Source organism: Indicator indicator, chromosome 7 (assembly GCF_027791375.1).
Source record: "Indicator indicator isolate 239-I01 chromosome 7, UM_Iind_1.1, whole genome shotgun sequence".
NCBI classification, from domain to species: Eukaryota; Metazoa; Chordata; class Aves; order Piciformes; family Indicatoridae; genus Indicator; species Indicator indicator.
In genome coordinates this window covers 32,735,629-32,757,485 of record NC_072016.1, presented here as the reverse complement: position 1 = coordinate 32,757,485, position 21,857 = coordinate 32,735,629, and the positions used below count along the sequence as shown (strand labels likewise).

Sequence of the window (21,857 nt, the reverse complement as noted above, 5' to 3'; positions counted from 1 at the left end):
CTGAGGGCTCTGTCCCAAAGGACAGGTACCCCCCGGTCTGCCAGGAGTCACAATAGATGGTGGAGCAGTTTCGTTTGACCTTGTGTGTCTAAGCAGCTAAAATCCCGCAAGAACATCACAGGGGTTAGAATTTAACTCATTAGGTTCCATGGTTGGGAAGTTTGGAAAGACCTATGTTTTTCCAACCTCTGGAAATCATGATTTTTCTGCCGGACAGCTGTAACAAAAGACAAACCAGTAACAGTTGGCAATACCTAATATAAACTGGGAAATTATTCACTCCGCTTACGTGTTTTGTGGTGATTCCTTACTGCTCATATTCACAGTGCTGGCAGGGGTGCTGCATCTAAGCAAGGTTAAAATCGAGCTGCTAGATGAAAAACTACTAGCTAAAAAAATAAATAAATAATGTAACAAATAATAATCCCATGATATGTCACTGCCCTAGCCAGATACTCAAGATAATTTAATGTAACGCTTCAAGCAACCACATCTACAGTACAAAGATGAGAATGAAGTAACATATTCCTTTACTTTTGGGGTGAAGCCTATTGGTGTCCTACCAGCTTCTCATGCCTTTACTACAGTAACACTGTTGTCATCAAGTACAAATGACACTTCTAAGTTAAAAGCTGGATTTTTTTTTTTCTTCCTAGTGTTCTAAATGTGTATGACTAGCTCAGGTGAAAATATCTCAGTGGTTCAGATATTACTAATTTATCATTTGAAGGTTTTATGTTCTGCTAGAGTGCTGGCATTGCAATAGAAATACATAATGTATAGTGCTGATCCAAATACACTGAACAGCTGCAAGATTAAATTACTGCCCCAGAGTTTAAGGTGCTGTTGTATTTAAAGCCTGCACAGAATGAGCTCAGGGAGGAAGGCTGAGACTAAATCAGCTTTTTTTTGTGTGTTGTTTTCGTCGGTAAGGACGTCATGATGCCCTTGATGAAAAATACATCTTCTTTAGGAGTCCATCATTATTAACGCTGGGTATTTTTATCAAGATGCTCAAAATAATCTGATCTCGAACAAAAGCAGTGCCTTTCCCCCAGATTAACACAGAAAAAAAACCCAGCTGGGCAGCAGCACCAGGAAAGAAAGTGTTAGTTACTAATCAAGAGGGACAGCACTTAACATTCAATGCACCCTTCTACTAATTAAGCTCACAAACAAGTAGCTCATAAGATCATTGCTGTGTTTCCCCCCCGCCACAGTTAACTGTTTCACTGACAGAAGCATTTTGACATGAGAAGCACAGCATATATAATTCATTTGGAGGGAAAAAGAATAGCTAAGTTCAGAAGAGATTAATGTATAGAAGGAAAATAGGGCTAAGAAGCTCAAGAGCCTGCCCAAGTGCTGGGTGACAGTGTGCACGTCGGCTCCCTGCCATGCACTGCTGGGGACTGAACACTACTGGTCACAACACACCCTTATGTTTCTTGGGTATCCAAATTCAGCCACAGATTGTACAAATGACAATGAGATGTTAACACTCACCCTGGTATGGAGGATTAAAAGCAAACATAGCAATACCAGTCCTTCGTAGGGACCCAAGTGAGAGTGAAAGTCAGGGACACCTACTAACTTGCCAAAAATATACGCTAAAACATAAAGAAAGATACCTCCATGAAGCTCTTATGATGTCTCAAGGTAGGTCCTTATCCAACCACAGTCATTTTGGGCAGGGAGAGTTGAGGATGTGTAACCACGTAATTCATACACACTAGAGTGTTTAAGAACATAAAAATTCCACATGCTTGTTTAAACTAGCCATTAAAAAGGTCTTAGATTCTGCTTTATGGCAGCCACTGTTAAAGAACTGCTGAAAACTGGTGCAAGATGTTAAAAAACATATAGATTTACAGATTCATAGAATGATTGGAAAGGACCTTGAAATCATTTAGTTACAATGCCCCTGGCATGTAAGCAAAAAAACTATTTTATGGCATGATGCTCCCCTATATTTCTATTAATCAATCTGCAAATTAAATAGGCTTTAAGAAAATGATACCACAAACATGGCAAAAAATATCTCTCAGAATGGCAAATTTAGTGGGAGCTCCATATTTAGCCTCCTGAAAATCAGTGCTTGACTTTATTCTCATTAGAAAATACTGTTTAACACCTATGAACAGACACAGGTACGAGTTGCTTGGTACTGACATTCAGTTTTACATTATTTTTGCCCACACAGAATGTGATTCAGCACATGCTGCTGTTTTAGAGGCACATCCCCACTTTGAAGTCTATTTAATACAGTTTTAGTACATCCAGGCAGAAAACAGCCTCTCTGCTGATCCCTTAATACTCCCAAAAAGAGTTCAACTTGCTTATACGTTTGCAGAGCACAGTGTCATGGTGATCAGTGCCTGAAAAACTCATCTGCTTTCCCAGTTACAGGAGCACAATTCTCACAGGCAAAGCAAATTGGTTGTAGAAATAACAATTTAGTGGTCAAACAGCAGCTCTTGGTGTCTTCCACTTTGCCTTACTGTTTGTTTGGTTGTTTTTTTTTTTTTTTCATTCCCACTTCAGTGGCAAAGAGATACAAGGCCTGTGATATTTTTTTTCCAGTTAAAAGCACTGATTTCAGTACAGAGCAGTGTAGAAGAGTAACGCAAATTTTCACAGTCTGAAATAAACAGATGAATTTTAAAAGCCTTGAGACTGAAGGCCTTTGAGTCCTACAAGATTTGGGTGCAGATCTGAACTTGTTAATCATTACAAGAGGAGATTTTTTTTGTCTTTACAGAAAAGTGCAGGAACTTTACCACAGAGCAGATCCCTCAGTGCCTGTGCTTCACCGATCATCCAGCCTCTGACTCAGCCCAGATCAAAAAGAAACGTGTTACACAACTCACCAAACCTATGTAGTTATGGTCAAAAAATATCTGAGGCCACAGCAACTAAAAAATGCAGACTGAAGAACTCATTTGTAACACATTTGCTCACAATGTGCTCATGTACATGCTACAAACTCAACCATATGGCTGAGGTGCGGTGAAACTACATGGAAATTTTTGACGTCTGAAATAAAACCTTAGTTTTAACTTTCAATGCAAGAAACTACAACTAGTACAGTAATATTTCAATACTAAGAAGCAAAACAAACCAAAGTTTTCACCCATAGTTCAGTACTTAATGTTCAGGAAAGCAGAATGGAGTAATTGGCCAGCGACACACCACAAGGAACATACTGCTACAGGATTACCTCGGTCTTAGGTACTAACTCCTCACTGTGCTGACTTTTTCTGCAGGAACACTACCAGTTTGGCTTCCAGAATCTTCATCTAATCAGTTTCATTAAACAAGATAAAAATCCAGTTAGAAAGTAGACCCAAGCAATGTAAGCATGTGGCCTTTGCACTTGATTTAAGAAGATCTGCAGATACAGGCCAGGGACTGGCACGCAGACTTCCTACAGCAAATAAGCTTTGTGGAGGCCCTCGGAAAACTATTTTTTTTTTAATCTAAATGCTGTCTACCACAGCTGTAGGGTCCTTTTTCAGCATCAGGTTTGTGTGCTGAAGAATACTTTCTCCTGTATCGATTTCTACCTGGACATCCTGTTCATTTGGTTGTAAAGCTCAAGTCTTCTGCCCATCTCCATCACTAACTTCTTTTTTAAAAACTCTATCCAAATCCCATCCAAAGACCTTTTCCTCTAGCTGTATTTGCTTTTACCTCCATTTTACCTGGTACAGGGATTCCTTATTCTTTGGACTTAAGTAATACTGGCAAAATCCCAACTTAACTCCTGTTTATGACACCCATGGGGAAGACAAGCAAGCGGTTTATGTTATTTTTGTCTATCCATGAGTGCTATAGTATGCCTGTAAATAAAGCCCACATAGTTATAAAATTAAACCATTTTAAAAACCAAAAAGCAAGGAAGATCATTCCATATGGTCTCAGCAAGAAGGAAGTAGCTAACAAAGTAGGCTTTGCTTGGTTTGCGCTCTTCCCAAACCTTCCCTGCGTGTTTTATGCTCACCCTACCTCACCTCTTCACTTTTTTTTAACCTCCAGGAGATATGCAGACACAAAGACAGTCATTCAGTCAAAAAATCTGCCACAGAAACAAAGCTTAAAGCTGTAAAATCTTTGCTGTACTGCTAAAAAGATCCAGCGAATTTTTCAAGTAGTTAAAAATAGTTACTTTGTATTTAGACCCCACTTTGACCACAATTACAAGACCTACACCACTTAAATACTTCCATCACACTTCCACAGTGCCCTAAGCCCCAGGACTGAAAAGCCTTGTTAAATTTCAGTGGGACACAGCAAGCCAAACGCAGGTTGAAAGCCCACCACTTTGACCACAGCATGGATGGAAATATCTTAAACTATCTTTAAATGGTGTAATCTGGGTATCAGTAAAAGCTCAGTTTCACCACAGCAACCTTGCTTTGTGCTTCACAGAAAATCACAGCAGCCAGTGCTCTCCTGCCAAAGCTGTGATGCTGTTGCTTGGGACAAGTTAGTGAGGTCAAAGCTGATGGAAGTCGTACAGCTCAACCATGGGGTAAAAGACTTAAACCGAAACAGAGCCTCTATGATGCTCAGTGCAAAACCACTCAATGAGGTGTTTAAATTTAGGATTGTATTTTAAAGTTAGTAACATGAAAAGTAGTTTTGGTCTGGATAGGGACTTCCTGCTTTCCTTGGGAGAAGTAGGAATATGAGACAATTCAGTGAAATCACTAATATTTGTGTATTTATATATGAATAAAGAAGAAGAAACCACAGCAAGCCCACTCTCTCCTACCAAACATCAGTAACTGGTTCTTCATGCCCATTTTGTTCTTACAGTTCTTATTGCCTGCTGCAAATACAATCAGAAATCAACAAAGAGACAGCCACAAGTGAAGAAATTTCACTTGTGGATCAGTTTAATATATTTTTTGTGTATCAAGGCCATCAGCAAATAAAACACAGCAATATCTCTGAGGAGCTGACAAAGAGACAGATAAAACATCCCAGTGCTGAAGAGAGAAATGCAGCAGAAATTATGCTTGGTAAACCCGATAACGCTGTAGACTTGAGCCTAAAGTTGCTGAATTCAAGGTGAATCTGGGTCTTTTTAGGTAGCCCTAGCTAAGCAAATTGGTGAGAATATGATGTTGTATTCTTGCATTCACATTTTGTGAGAGTATAGAACCACACAAAGCCACAATAAATGTGATGCAAATTATCTGTCTAGTAGAGTTTTGGTGCCTAGAGTGTTATCAGAGAATTCTGATTAATAGTCTGGGAGTTCTCAGCCACGATCCTGCAGCTTCCAACAAGCAGAGTACAAACTGAGCAGACAAAAGTGGGATAGAAATATTCTTAAGAGGATCTCTAATTATTAATATATTTCCTAGTCATCCAGATCACAAATAACCCATTCTGAAACACCATCTCCAGAATATTTTTTTTCAGTGTCTTACCGCACATTGTCCCACATCCATGAAACCTGGATTTACACAATATATTCAACATCTCCACGCCGTTTTTCCACACTCATTACTTCCCCTCTTCATTCTCCACATGGAACATAAACATTTTCCCTCGTCACCTGGAATGAGCCTTTATGTCGGTGCTACCCATCAGCTCTCACCCTTCTCCCAGAGTTTGATGAGAACTTGAGATTCTAGGAGTTCAGATTTAGAGCATTCTCACCAATGTTCATATGTAAGATCACTTCCCCTCACATCAGTTTGACTATTCCTTCACATGACTTCTTGCAGAAGCATCTTAGAATCAGCTTTTATACAAGTTTTGTAACATTAAGGACAATTATTCACTGGCACTTAAATCACAGCTTTTAGCCCTGCTAACACTCTTCTTAGATAACTAATGCTCCTTTTTGGACAAGCCTTGGCTACAGCAGACATCAAACTCCTCTGCACTTCTCTTGCCTTTCACCATCAGCACTGCACTTAGGTCTAACTTTACGTTAGAATTTACAACTACAGCAGGGCCACAACCAGAACCTGTTTGAAAGTATCCTTTTCTGGAGAGATTCCAAACTTGCCTGAATATTGTGATCCTGGGCAGTGGGCTGTGGGTGACCCTGTTTTAGCAGAAGGAAGGGGGTTGGGACTGGATGATCTCCAGAGGCTCCTTCAAGTCTTTACCATTCTGTGAAAGCAGAAACTTCACGAATATGCTCTTCAAGAAGGTGAAGATTACACAGCCTTTACTTCCTGGTGACTGCTGAGAGCACTGAGGTGCAAATCCAAATCTCCTAGTCTGATATTATTCACCACTTAATATCCTGCTAATGTTGTCAGGTTTTAGACCTAAATTATGCAGTGCTGTTGAGTGGCACTTCACACCCTTCCAAGGCCTGTCTGCCTGTAACCCTAATCCAAGGAGAAAGAGCTGACAGTATTCTGATGCCTTACAACCACTGACCTCAGGAAAGTCATTTTTGTCTGTCATCTCCCATTTGTAGTAAGTTCCAGCACAGGCTACAAACCGTATTTTCCATACAGTGAGATCATCTACATTCCCAAGGGAATGGATTCATCTGCATATGTTGCACTCAAGCATGCCATGGTGCCTTCCCATCACCTACAAGTGCAAAACCAAAGGTGCAAGAGCAAAGCATGGAGTTGGAACCAGCTTATCTCACTTTTCACCTTACCCAACATTTGAAAGGCTACACTGAAAGAGAAAGCAAGCTGCAGTTGCTGTAGGTGCTTGCAGTCTGGCCATGTTTTCAGTCCCCAGCACCCAGATCGCTCTCTCTAGAGGTCTGGTCGGACACCCTGCAAACCTGTTGGATGAAGCTAAAAAACAGAACTCTTATTTTTTTAATCCTTGCCACTTGGTGGTTATTTGTTGTTGATTGGTTGGTTTGGTGGTAGTTTGGTTTTTTTTTCCACTTCCACAAAAACTATCAATTAAAAGTTATTATTCAACAATAACAGAGATTAAGAACTGTCTTTAAGATCTTGTTTTTAACAGCTTGCCACATAAATTATTTAACAGGAAGTCCCATAAAAATGAAAAAGCCTTCCAGTGCAAGCAGGCTGGCTTCTGGACTCCTGGAAGACAGCACAGTATAGGCAGAACTATTTGTGATTCTCCTAGCAACACATCCTCAGCAGCATCCTTGCACGGCGAGTTAGCAGCTGTAACACTGACAAAGAGTTGCATGGATTTACATGGCAAAATAATGCTAATAAACCTTTACTCCAGAGTTCCACACAGCCTTAGATGCACAGCATAGGAAGAGAAAGAAACATTATTCTTTTAATAGTCATGTTATTTTGTCCAGTACACTAAATCCTAGCAAGGGTTTGACATTATAACACTGGGAATTGTCAGGGAGTATCTTCTGACACTGCTTTTGTTCCAATATGAAGTTAATAATTATTAATTATTGTTTTTAACGCAAGTGCAAGTCTCCTGTTAGTGTTACTATTAGTTGCACAAGCATATTATGGGAAAACTAACCCTTCCTGTACAGGATTTTATCACAATGAATGGGTTCCTTTTAATTTTATGCAAATAACAATATAGGAAGCAATAAAAACTAAGTATTATTAAAATTTGCATTTAGAACATGTAGCAGAAACATCAAACAGAGAAAACAGCAAATAGCAGCTTGTGCCTTCAGGAAAATGCTTTTGTTTTATAAGGAAAAATTGTAAATAGTTTATCCTACAATAGATTCCTGTTTTATCTAAAATCCTGCAGGCTTATTAAATCATATCTTTTATTTGTTGCCACTTAGTTCTACAGCTAAAGCTCACAAGAGCATTTAAAGGCATTTATCATCTATCTCTGCCATTAGGTAGGAGATCATTTTTATACATCATTCTTACCAAACCTACTAATGGATGTGAGGGAAAACAAACAGAAACCAGAACAAGACAAAGCAAATGCCATATGATCGGTTTTACTCCAAAGGAAGCCTTTCAAGGCTTCAGACTAAATGCAGGGAAGATGTTGTTTGTTTTTTGTTTTTTCCACTGAAGGTCGTGAAACACTGACAGAGGTTGCTCAGAGAGATGGTAGATGCCCCATTCCTGGAACCATTCCAGGTCAGGCTTGATGGGGCTCTAAGCAACCTAGTTGAAGATGTCCATACTCACTGCAGGTGGGGTTGGACTAGATAAGCACTAAAGTTGCTTCCAACCCAAACCATTCTAGGATTCTGTGAAGTGAATTATGTATCTATCACACATCACCACTGAAACCAGATGATCATTGTACTAGAAACCATCCCAATTTCACCAAACATTGGTAGTTTCCATTATTGGTAAATAAAACACAATCTCAGAATCGATCACAGACCACATCTGGTTTTTTGCAGGAAATGTAACTAAAAAAAAACCCAACAGTTTAAGTGAGTAGATTTTATTTCAGTCTGTGCAACCTCTTAATTTTTTTTCAGTGAAAATCTGCCCCCTACTTCAAACCCCATCCTTTTGCTAGGGAGATCACAGGAGCTTTCTTCTCTATGCCCACCAATAACATAGGTGAGAAATCTACAAGCATCTCCAGCCCACAGGCTGGAAAGCACTGATTTGGGTTAATGGCAGTAATGCTCTGTAATTCACTGAAGTGGTGCAAAATTCTCAAAACAGGAAGATTATAAGGGCCAGTGCAAGTCACCTTCTACTTAGTAAAATACAGAATAAAGGCAGCAATAAGAAATAATTCACTATTGGGCAATAAATAAGGAAGTTCAAGAGAGAGAAAATTCAAGTGCAATGCCTAAGGGTTTCAAAACAGATTAAAAACAAACAAACCCCTAGTTTGACATTTACCAGCACTGCTAACTCTATTATTCTACATGAACGATTCAAATAAAGGGAAGACAGACTGCTCCACAACATCATTTTATGCCAATGGATGGAGGAAGGGCCTAATAATAATGGTCAGCAATACTTTTTACACGATGTAAATTGACTGTATCTGCACCCCTGAATTTATCCAAAGTAATATTTTAGCCTCATACTTGTGTATTAAAACTCTATTAAAATGTTAATATTAAAATTAATATTTAATAAAATATTTTAAACCAAGGAAGGCTTCTGCAAACAGCTAATAATTAAAAACTGGGTGAAACCATAAAATAATTTGGTTAGAAAAGATCTTCAAGATCAAGTCCAACTGTTCTCTAGCTCTACCAAGGCTGGAGTTAAACCACATCCCTCAACATCAGATGTCACCATCCTTTAGCCACCTCCAGGGTTGAGGATTCAACCACCTCCCTGGGCAGCCTGGTGCAGTATTTGAGAACCCTTTCAGAGAAAAAGTTTCTTCTAATTTCCAACCTAAACATCCCCTGGTGCCACTTGAGGCCATTTCCTCTTGTCCTATCACTTTTTACTGGGGAGAACAGACTGACCCTCTCCTCACTCCCACCTTCTTCCAGATTGTTGTAAAGAATGAGAAGGTTTCCCCTCAACCTCCTCTTTACCAGACTAAACAACCCCAGTTCTATTCCCTCAGCTGCTCCAGGACCCTTCATCAGCTCCTCTGGACCTGTTCCAGCACTTCAGTGTCTCATCCATATTTTCAAACGTTGTTATCAGTAGGTTTGAGTTTACTGGACACATTACTAATACTTAGGACACTACTATACAATGGATTCCTTTCAAAAGGCTAGAAATACTCTTAAAGTCAAAACATCTGAAAATCAAATAAAGAACATCAAATTAAGACTATTTAAACTCAACATTAAGAAAAATACTGAGATTACCTGTCAAATATCCTCAGGATGCCATCACTGCTTTAACGAATGGTGTATTTAGAATTAACATAGAAGAGGGTTCTATATTATATTTGCCTCTATAAAGCAAATCCAAGTTTCTTTCAAATGTCTACTTTTAATGTTACAAATGTATTATATTCTACATAAACACTTACAAGATGACTTGCAGACATGAAATGGGTTTTGAAAAAATACGCATTATTAAATTTTATGATACTATTTATACATATAAAAATGGCATATGAGGCAGCAGAGATTTCTCAGGGGAAAGCATTGCCTTGATATATTTAGATGCCACAAGATGCTGCAGATTACCGAGAAGCTTTCCTTTACATAGTAAATTTTTCTGTCCATCACTTATGTTATTTTTCCTTTAAGCTATTCCATGCTTGCACAAAAAAACTTGTGTTCTTAGCATGTGCACAGAGGTTTACAGCTGTCCCTCTAAATCCTTCATTGGGTCTGAAAACACAGACTCAAATCTCTGCCTTTTATCTTCATTTGGAACTTGGGAAGCTTAACTTTGCTTATGAACAGATTTAGTCTTCAAGTATACTTCTGTATCATGAAACCGACAGCAATAAAACGTACATGATAAGGTAATTTAGAAGGTAAGCTACAATTCTCCCTTTCCTTCATTAACAAATTAGTCTGGAAATTCAACACCATAATTCACCTCACAGTACAGTGACAGGGCTCAGAGCAACCTGGTCTAGTTGCAGATGTCCCTGCCTACTGCAGGGGGGATGGACTAATGACCTTTAAAGATCCCTTCCCACCCAAACCAGTCTGTGGTTTTATGATTTTGCAAAGTCTTGTATTAAGACTGAAAGTCCTGCAAAGATTTACTTAAGCACCTCAGATTCACCTGCTGACAGAGACCTGAAAGGGACTGTTGTGTACCTACTGCTCCTCAGAATTAAGGTGTGAAACACATAAATTTGCTATCCTTCCTAGAAATGCCAAGTGTATGGCTGACCTGAGGAGGGAAAAAAATCTGGACAGCATCAATAAATGGAAAACCAAAAGGGAATGATTTATTTAATTGAATAAAATATGCAATTGAGAACCTGAAATAATAAAGAAGGTGGTTTCCATAGCTTACCCTGGAGATTTTCTTTTCTACTAACTTAAGGCTTCTCTCTGCACCACCTTTTCATTATTATCATTTAGTAGTTTATTTCCATATTCAAACATAAGAGAACACTGCTTAAGGGTAATCAGCCAGAAGGTTATAAACAAATCAAGGCTGAAAATTGAAAATTAAGCTCTGTGGTTACTTAAATATTTAGCTTAGCAAATCACCTCATGCAATCAAAGTTGGTTTGGGGTAACTACAGACAAAAAGTTTATTTTATTTAATTGGCACCTGCAACTAAAATTCAAAGTCAAAGCCTTGGTTAACTCCCTGACAGAGTGAGCCATAAACTCTGCAGTACTCAGCTGAGAAACTCCATCTTGGTAGTTTATTGAAGTATCCAAAACTCCTGCAGCTTCTATTGTATTTCACAGTCACACATTTTATGTATGCCAGAAAACACTTGTGTTTGTGTTCCAGAAAAACAACAAAGAGCTGAGAAACAGGCAGCAGAACTACAGAGAAGTAGTGCAGGGAAAGGAAACACATTACAATGAGCACTAACTTCAACAGGACAAGGCAGACCTCTAGCATTTTCTGATCTCAAGTGCAGGTTGAATGATTAAGCGAGGTCTCCCAGGAGATAATGTTGTAAACGCTAGTGCCTAAATTGGAGTCAACACCTCATCCAAAACAAAAATGAAACAAAACAAAACAAAAAAGATTACATAAACTCTTCCATGTTTAAATATTTAACTCACAATCAACTGTTTGCTCAACCGTTCTTTCATCAAATGTGCACATCTAGCTCTCCTCAGAGACACTGAGATCCAAGTAAGGCTTAGAAAAAGATAGGAGAGTTCTTCTGGTGGTTGTCATTCTTAATCACAGATTTATATAAAATTATTAGTCCAAGTTACTAGTGGGAATAGGAAACTCTAAATTAGCTGAATCAATCAGGTCTGTGCAATTGGGAAAGGGAGACAAGCAATTTGTGAGGAATCAATTTATTGGCTATTAAAGACATGCTTAAAATTAGCTGCATCACAGAATCCAGGACCCCATTTATCTATTCCTGCTCTGTGGGAAATTGCCAGACTCCTGGTTTCATCTGGGTTATGGACTTCACTAATTGAAGCCATTAAGTCATTCCAAACAGACTCAGTGATCCTGCAGCCCCCAATATTATGGGATTCAAGTGGTATCTGAAATAATCTGAAAACCGAGACAGGTCAGAGGTGCAGTAATAAAACACGAAACCAATACTTCAAGTAAATTGTATGTTAGTGGATCCTACTGTCAAATAACCAAGTTCCAGGAGACTTGGTTTGACAGCTCTGAGGTATCCTAAGAGACGTTTGGAAGAAGTGATTTTTCAGATCTGACAAACAATTTTTGTAAGCTTCTTTTATGAGTAAAAATGTGTGCCCCTCTTTTCAGACTGTCATGGGAGAGTTATACCCCCTCCCCCTGCCCAGAAACACAGTGGGACCTGCTGACAGACCTTTTCAGAGGGATTGGAGCATCTCTGATGATGAGTGAGGCTGAGACACCTGGGGCTGTTTAGCCTGGAGAAGAGCAGACAGAGGGATCTTCTCAATGCTAATCAATAATTAAAGGGGGGAGGGTCATGAGGATGGTGCTGGGCCCTTTTCAGTGCTGCCCAGTGACTGGACAAGGAGGAGTAAATACAAACTAGAAAACAGGAGGTTTCACTTGAACTTAAAGAGAAAATTCTGGTATGAGGGTGCTGGAGCCCTGGAGCACGCTGCCCAGGGAGGCTGTGCAGTCTCCTGTAGAGAGATTCCAAACCCATGTGGGTGTTGTGATGCTGGGTAACCTTCTGTGGGTGACTCTGCTTTAGCAGGGGGGTTGAGCTAGATGAGTCCCAGAGGTCCCTTCCAACCCTCACCATTCTGTGATTCTGTAGTATTTCACATTTGTCTTTTAAAAGCAGCATTTTGTATTTGCTTCAGTTTGTTAGTATTGCATGAACTCCTCTTAGCAGATTTGAAAACTGATGGATTAATGGCCCCAGTGTTACTGTATTTAGTTTTTCTGGTAAACTCATTAATTTCCCAGACTGTTCTGAGAGATTTGCTTCCAGTTCTACAGTAATGAAAGTGCAGTTTGGGGTTTTGACAGTAATTTTCACAACACTTTTTAGCTGTGTCTAATGTCTGTCCAGATGCAGGCTAATGGGTCAGGTTTGGATCTTATACAGCACTTCATAATTTACTAAAGCATTGCAAAATTCCACCCCTAGATAAACAGATATACAGACAGATGGATGGATATCTGTATTTCCTACCATCACCATCTCAGGAAGCTGTGAGTGAACGTGGCTCTGTATGCAGAATGTCTCTCGAATAAAGGCATCACTTCACTTGGCAAACATTGCTATAATTAAAAGACAGAATCACAGAATGCTGATGGTTGAAAGGGACCTCTGGAGATCGTTTAATCCAGCCCCTCTGTGACAGCCGAAAACAACCAGTACAGGATACCAACATTCCTCACAAAGCTCAACTGACTCCTTATTTAGGGTTTCAATTGGAACAAAAAATACCCCTATGCTGTTAATTTGTTTCCCCCCCCAAGAATCAGTCTACTTTTATACATAATGTATTACAGGCAGAGAGATAACTGAGCTTGCCCTTACCCCAGATGGGCACAAAGTACAAAATACCACTTTACTTCACTACTCTGATTCACTTTTACCATAAGACTTCCCTCTAGCACTCCCATTTCCTCCAAAGGGTTGTTTTTTTTTTTCGCCCGGGTATCAGATACTAGAGTTCTCTGTGTGTGTGTATATATGTATAAATATATAGTTTGAAAACTAGTATCTATCAATCTCAGATTCCATTGTTTGATCCTTTTTTGTCCTGAATCTTCCCTGTTTGCTTTCTGCTACAGACTTTCTCCTACATCACATGGAAGCAGATAGAAACTTCTTCTAAAATGACTGCTGCTCACTGAGCCTGAAAAGTTAGAGAGAAAAAGGCAAACTAGATGGTCTCTAGAATATTGCAGTTCCTTATTTGCAAATTATTTTGGCCAAAGGAGTAAAACATGAAATGAAAAAATAAGAAATTAAGTAATGACGCACTTGCATGAGATTTTTTTTGAAAGCAATTTGATAACCCAGAGGTCCAATCTTGCAGCACACTGATTGTCTGCCATCTACATTTGTGTGCCTTAGTAACTTTTGGAAAATGTTACTATTACTTTTTAAAACTCATAAACATTCAAATTTCCACAGAAAAATCACTTATCTGTTGTGTTTTCTTAAAATTAAAGACAGACTGGACATAGGGATTCACCCCTTGTGCTACTGAATGGAAATGTAAAACACATGCTGTTGTGGCACTTAACTCTTCAAGAGCCTCACTGATTTTTTTTTTTTTTTAACTTAATAGACAAAAGAATTTTAATTTAAAATGTACTTAAAATAACATACCCGAAAGTCCCTTTACTCATTTTACTTCGTATTGTTGAGTCCCTCTGAGGGTACATCAGAGTTTAAACAGGAGAACACTTGGATTAAATGACAATTTGGTAATTCAGTAAATCTTAGCATTAGGGAGATATTTATGCAATAGGAGCAGAAAAACGACAACCTCAAATGAGGTGTAAAATCGAGGTCTTAACTATGCAGTTACTCCAGATCCCCTATGATCTGTGCAACGACTGAGCTGCTGGGTTTTCCGCTCTGTGCGGTGTTAAGCACTTGGCATCTTTTCATCCTTGAGGAGGTATTGATATTTCAATGGCAGGTTAAGTAATTTCTGTGAATCATAACAGGTTTTTTGTGGGGGGTTGTGGTTTGGGTTTTTTTTTCTTTCTTTTTCGTGCTTTAGGATCCTTTGGGATGAGAAGTTCTATTTAAAAGGCATATTACTGCTCCTAGCAAAGGATGGGTTGTTTTGCATTTGAAGCAAAACCTTAATTGATGCAGTGCTGACTTCTTCCACTAGCTTCAATAGTTCATAAATGTTGTGCATGCAGCAGTGCTAACCAGTCAGTAGCAAGAATTTATCTTCATCCAGGTCTTAGGTTTAGCTATAAGGTTGGGAGGTGGAGGAGGGGGAAGATGTTTGTTTTGTTTGGGTTTCTTGTTTTGTTTGGGGGTTTTTTTGGTTGTTTTTTTCTTTTAAAAAAATCCAAATAATGGCACACCTAATGACTCAATGTCTTGCAAAGATGCAGAGTACTTTACACAGAAGAAACGTTTTTCACAAGCAAGCACACAGTCAAAAATAATGTTGGTTTGACACTTCTTGCTACTAAACATTTCCATTACAGGAGCATCAAGGATGGTCAGTGCTCTCAACTTCTCTCTATTAGTACAAAGACACTTGTTCTTCATTTTCCCTGTTTTTTTTTTTTTTTATTATCAAGTAAATTCAGATGACTTCAAACCATAGAATTGTTTTGGTTGGAAGACACCTTTAAGATCACTGAGTCCAACCTTTAACCTAACACCACCATAGCCATCAGACCATATCCCAAAGTGCCACATGTTTCTGGAACACCTGGAGGGATGGTAACTCCACCACCTCCCTGGACAGCCTGTTTTGACTTGCTCCTGAAACCCCATATTCTTCCCTTGCAGTGAGTCTGAGTGCTGAGGTGGCATCCATGGCATGACAGCCATGGTGCCTGTCCTCTGGAAAGGGGTGTGGGAAAAACTTCTGGTGCCACAAAAACCAGACGGAGCTCTACTCCTCTCTGTGTTAAAGTGAGACAAAAAAATGCTTATCAGTATCTAAACGGTGGGGGTCAAGAGCATAGTCAAGACTCTTTCCAGTGGTATCCAGTAGCAGGATAAGGAGCAGCGGGCACTAACTGGAACACAGGAATTTCCACATAAACATGAAGAAACGTCTTTGCTCTGAGAGTGCTGGAGCCTGGAGCAAGCTGCCCAGAGAGGCTGTGGAGTCTCCTTCTCTGGAGAGATTCTAAACCCTCCTGGACATTGTGATCCTGGGCAAGCTACTCTTCTTTAACAGTGGAGTGGGACTAGATGATCTCCACAAGTCCCTTCCAGCCCCTAGCACGCTGGGATTGTGTGATTAAAAAAAAAACAAAACTATTTTCTAGCAACGCACCAAAGTCTAATACGAAGGACTCAGACTTAAGAGCAAAAAGGTTTCAAGTGGCACCCATTTCGGTCTAAGCTGAGGAAACTACCTCAAACACCACAATTTTTTAGGGAAAAAGTAGCGTTTCTGTGGTAACATGAGGCTTTTTGAACTGTTTTTTTTTTTGAATGCAGGCATCATGGTGAGTAAGGAGCCCGGCAAATGCTTACTCACCGCCTCGGAAAGTGAAGTTGAGCCAGCCGCTTCGCTGGCACTGGAGATGAAATATGCGCTGGACCCCAACCGGCAGATAAAGAAACGAAACAAAGCCCTGCAGGTGAGATTCAAAGACATCTGCGAGGCCCAGAACGAGCAGAGGGACAAACAGCTGGCCACCACACAGGACCCCGACAAGAAAGAAGCCAAGGCCCTCTCCTACAAAACATCCTATCGCAAGTACATGACGGTGCCTGCCCGGAGGTCAATACCCAACGTCACCAAGAGCACAGGAGTTCAGACTTCACCCGATCTCAAGAAGTGTTACCAGACCTTTCCTCTAGACCGGAAAAAAGGGAATATTCTCAAAAGCGCCTCGACTGGCGACACCTTCAAGAGCGAAAACAACGGGTTTCTCATCGATGTGAAGGACAAGGAGGGCAGCAGCTCAGAGGAGGCCCTTCAGTGGAGCAGGAAGGCCGGCAGCCTGCAGACGGCCGAGTTCATTTCCCACATTAACGAGCGCGCCAACCTGGCAGCTCGTGACAACGGGGCCGAGGCCTGGAAAAGCAGCGATTTGCACAGCCCTCCCAAAGAGCCGCCTCTTTCTTCTCTCCCAAACTCATCCAATCCCTCTTTGGAGGAGCTGGCCGCTGCCCGGCCACCCAGCCGAGCGAGACAGGCGGTGAGGCGGCCGGGGAGCGAGGAGATCACCCAGCCCCTCCACGGGAGGGTCTTCAAGACTGAAGTGGCCACCGTTTATTTACCAACGTCTGGTTCGCACGCTTCGCAGCCCGACTTAGCAAACCTCACAGCCGAGCCCGACTGGTCACCGTGCTCAGCAGCCGAGGAGGACAAAAAGAGGACAGCGCACCTGAACGGTGTCCAGCCCCAGGCGGGAGATGCTCGAGCCTGCTCGTCGCGCGTGCAGTGCCCAGCCACTGAATGTAACGAACAGACCCTTCAGCTCAAGGTTTCGCCCATGGAGGACAACCAGCCTTGCCAGACGGCCGTCACGGTGAGCGAGGAATGCCAACAAATCGTGCCTCACACGGAAGTTGTGGACTTGAAAGCACAGCTTCAAATGATGGAAAATTTGATCAGCTCTAGTCAGGAAACCATAAAAGTGTTGTTGGGTGTTATACAGGAACTAGAGAAAGGAGAAGCTCACAGAGAAGGGTGAGTAGAAGCTTTTTCAATAAGTTGGTTTAAAAGCCTGTTGTAATAAGTCCTGCCCTTGAGTTTGCTGATATAAATTTCCACCCACCACCACGCGTTTCTCTGCAGTTACTTCTCACGTGGGCTAGGTTCTGCTGCTTTAGAGGTGAGACCAAGAGAAATCTGCCAGCAGTACTTGCAGATTTGATATCTGCTTGTCCTAGGATGTAATTATTTAATGAAGGACCTATAGTATCTCTTTTTGTACTTTTTCTAACAAGCCGTTCTCCAAACGAGATTCACGAGGATGCTTTCACATCAGCAGCTTGTACTAACAGTGATACCTCACACGGCATGAAAAGCAGCAGAAAAACCTTAATTCTGTAAGAGACCTACCTTTTTTAAGATTAAGGGATATTATGACAACTATTAATAATTCCATTAACGGCAGACAAATCTCATCTGGTTTATTTCCACCTTCTGAATTTTTAATTATATTTCTTTCAGAAGGAAATTAAATTAAAACTTTGCATTTTGAAGTCTTCTTTACAGCGTTCACATTAACACACGTAAGAAGAAGAAAGACAAATGCGTTTATCCCTAACTTAAAGCAACCCAAAAGGCACTACAAATAATAGTTACTACAAAGATACCTTTAGTCTTTACCTAGACAGTTCAACCCATCTTACATTACCTTAACAAGCAGTTTGCAGACTTACTTGCTTCAGTTCATTTACCTTTATTCAGTGAACACACCTCAAAATGAATGTGTGCTGTTTTGGGTGTTTTTCAAACTTCCCTAATTAAATCACACTCTTTCACAAGACAACTGGATTTTAAAATTAGAAACCAGTAGCTTGTGCTGCTTGAAGCAGCACTTCTGAGTCAAAAAAAGGTACATCTGAATCTTTGCAATTCAACTCTTCCTCTAGGAATCCAGAGATCACCTTGCTAATCCTAAAATTTGAAAATGTTTTTCATTAAAAAAATCATCTTAGCAGTTGGACAATGCTGTCAACACAGCCCTAGCATTTTTAGTTTATTTTACAGCTAGTGATAGTATTTTTAGAATAGCTTGTCAAATCCTGGATCTTCAGACTGGGAAGCTTCTTGATCTAGCTGAAGGCAACATCAGCTTACTGATTTATTGGGTTTTTTTTTAATTATTATTCAGAAAAAGTATTCCTCTGACTTTCTCAACCTAGAGAAGCTGCAGCAGAATTGGAAAGAAATGGCATGCTACTTGTCAAATCAAAAAGTACAGAAAAATATTTCATCATAACTCACCTGATCGAGAGCCCTGCGTGAACACACACACCCACAGTCAGCTGCTATAAATACCAGTGCTTCCTCCATATACCTATATATCAATTTCTTATCTCTTCCCAAAGATAGTAGAGCAACAGGTGCAGCAAATTCGTAATTTTTTTTGTTACCCTAACATTAGCAAATCCATTCAATGTTGCCAAGACAATGTATCCCTGCCCTCAGCACAAAGGTGTCTTTACTAGACCATTGCTGATTGCTCCTATCTTCATGTAAACCTCCTGTAGTTGTCAGCTTGACAATACTGCAGTCTGTATCAGCCCCAAAGCTGGAACTACCCATAAATCCCTCCCAAGAGAAGCTGTGGATTCCCCTACACTGGTCAGTTTTAAGACTCAGCATGACAGAGTGCTGGGCCATCTCATTTCAACTAGAAAGGTTGGACCAGATGACACCCTGGGGGTCCCTTCCAACCTGGTATTCTATGATTCTGTAAATATTAGTTCTTCAGAATACTTCTACTGTCTCTTACATTCACAGATTTGTGCATAAGAGTCTGTAAGACTACATTATATTAGCACTCCTTCACTTTGCTCCCACAGGTTTGCCAGCAATGGTGAAATGACCACCGTTTTATACATCATCATACATTTAAAGTCTTTTCAGACTAAAAACACAGCACACATTTGGAAATCTATTCCAACGTGGTATGTTCTGATATGTGGAAGAGCCTATTAAAACATTTTACTGGGTCTTTGATATAAACACCAAAATCATAGCCAGTGGCAGTCAAGCCAGTAGTCAAGGCTAAGGATAAAAATTTGAAGCAAAGTTACCTACAAATTAAAGTGGGGAGTTGTTTTTTTAAAAAAGACATTAAAAGGTTCTGCCTTAAAACTTATTGAGAGCAGAAAAGACATTTTACTTGGAGCTGCTTTCAGCTACTCTTCCATATGCTCTAAGTATGTCCCAAATGTGTCCCCTCCCAGCTAAATGCAATAGGTGCAGAGATGGGGAGTGAGGAAAGAAGGGAAATGCACATTTCATATTTTCTCTTTCATTTTCTAGCACTTGGGTGAATTTTAAAGAGATCACACAAAGTTATCCAGCATTATGCTTGGGACTTTTCTTTCCTCCACTGATCTTGCTCCAGAGCTGAAAGAACACTCTGTTCTCATGCTAAACACCAAAACATTATTGATATGAAGCTGTCTTTATCCCTATTTCCCTCAGACAACTATTTCAATAAAAGGTTGCCTCATTCTTTTATGAACATAATTCTTTCCAATTATTGCATTCCTACAGCATTTTTGCTACCAAGACCTACCACTGTGTACACGAACTATTTACATATCTCCTCAATTTTATCATGTCAGCCTTTTTTCCTTTTTCCTTTTCTTTTTTTTTCCTTTTTCCTTTTCTTTTTTTTCCCCCTTTCCTTACCTTTTTGCTTTTACAACAGGTTTTAGGTCAGTTTATAAGAAGAATTGAAAAGCAGTAGTACTGCTGTGTCCTGTGCGTATTGTAGCACACTCAAGTCCTTCATCTGCTAAAATATAAACCAATGTTCCATGTTTATGGCACTCTCCTAGCTTTCTTATGTGTATCGAATTCTGTAGAATAACATCCATGTATAATAATAAAACACAAATAAGGCACTGCTGGTAAATAACAACAAAACAAAGCAAAACCCAAACCCACAGTTAAATCTCTTATATCAGATTTTTCTCCCTTCAAGAAAATCTGTGTTCTTTAAGTGCTGTTGTAAGTGCCATGGGACTAGTGCTCAGTGAATTCATTTTCACTAATATGCTGTAGGTCTTGAACTGCTATTACTGCAATTCATCACTAAATGAGTCTATGCCAGCAAAACTGTATCAGCATCTCTGAAGATGGTGGTATCATCCTTTGGGTGAATATCATCTCTGTGTACTTTTCAAAATGTCAGTAGCACATTATCTGCAATTAGCAAGTACATATAGCATTCAGCTTTGATGAAAAGAAAGGGGAAACCACTGGAGAAGGAGGAGGGAAAGAAACACAGAGTAACTCCAGACTCCAGGGCTCATGCTGCTCAGCCAAATCTCAAGCTCTGAGGGTGCAGCATGGCCTCTTTCTTCCTCTGACCTGAGATCAGGACCCATTTATTGGCCATAAAATTTGGGCTGTCAGCAAACAGCCTAGTTTTAGTGCATTAAATCTAAATAACACATGGTAGATTCGGGGATGAGGGTAGAAATCATTATCACCAGCATGTGACTCCTCAGTATCAAAGGAAATTATTAAAACTATTTCTTATATGCATCCTTATTTACTAAACTTTTGGCAAAACAGGAATGATACCTTACCATTTGGAAGCTTCTACAAAAAAAGAAATATCACAGCTAAAAGCAGTCAATGAATGATGTTGGGGTTAAGTCGTGCATGAATAAAACCAACAGAGCTACAGCTTCAATTAAGACTCCCAGCTTAAAGTTGAAAAACAAACAAACAAAAAAACAAACAACAAAAAAAAAACAAAACAAACCGCACTGAATATTACATGATGCAAGGTCCAGCTTTACAACACAAACCAAATATTATGCTCCAAATGCTTTCTCTTCCAGTTAACTGTTAGCAGTCTCTATCAACTGGAGAGACATTTGTCTGTAATTCAGATACAGTGCATTCAATTGAGCAAGCCCAATTTTCCTCTGCAGAGAGCCTCACTAAGGCTGACAAGATTGAAAGCAAAATGCAAGTCACTAATTCCCAAACCTGGCTAATGAACACCTATAAAACATAAACCAGAAGATGAACAGATAATCAAAAATGTTTTGCTGCTGGAGAACACCAATGACCCAACCTTGAAATCCTTCCTGTGCAAAGTAACAGCAATCTGGGCCCTTCTCATTATACAATAAAACAGCCATTTTAATAAACAAAGTACTCAATTTGCCATACAAAGATAAGTCACAGTGTTTTGACTCTGACAGGCCAAATGCTACACATCAGACAAGAGTTAAATGAACCTGTTTCAAAGATAATTTATTTTCATTTAGTAGTCAACAGTGGTTGAGGAATTTTAAAGAGCTCTCCGCAAACATTCATGAAACAAGCAGTTCCAGTCTCCTTCGAAGAGGCTTTGAAAGAACATGTTCTCATAGATGGAATTTAAACATAATTTCACAATGAATAAGGATATTTATGTCCCTTACTATCATTGCTAAACAGAAAACAGACAACACTCTTGTGTGTCTGGGTGGATGTTGCACCAAAGAAGAGAGCTTTACCCCCGCAGAGACAGTATCCTCACCCCAGTACTTCTATCTTTAAAATGCTGCAA

The 21,857-nt window shown here is 39.9% G+C and overlaps 2 protein-coding genes across 2 annotated transcripts in view; one reads left to right on the top strand and one right to left on the bottom strand.

Moving 5' to 3' along the window:
* DOCK1 (dedicator of cytokinesis 1) overlaps nucleotides 1-21,857 on the bottom strand; it is a 340,787-nt gene that overhangs the window by 197,273 nt on the left and 121,657 nt on the right. The gene's annotated exons all lie outside the window — the stretch shown is intronic.
* Nucleotides 16,092-21,857, top strand: part of INSYN2A (inhibitory synaptic factor 2A) — a 33,657-nt gene continuing 27,891 nt past the window's right edge. The window contains exon 1 of the mRNA XM_054382285.1: nucleotides 16,092-17,287. Coding sequence (XP_054238260.1) covers nucleotides 16,092-17,287 — 1,196 coding nt within the window. The remainder of the gene's footprint in view (nucleotides 17,288-21,857) is intronic.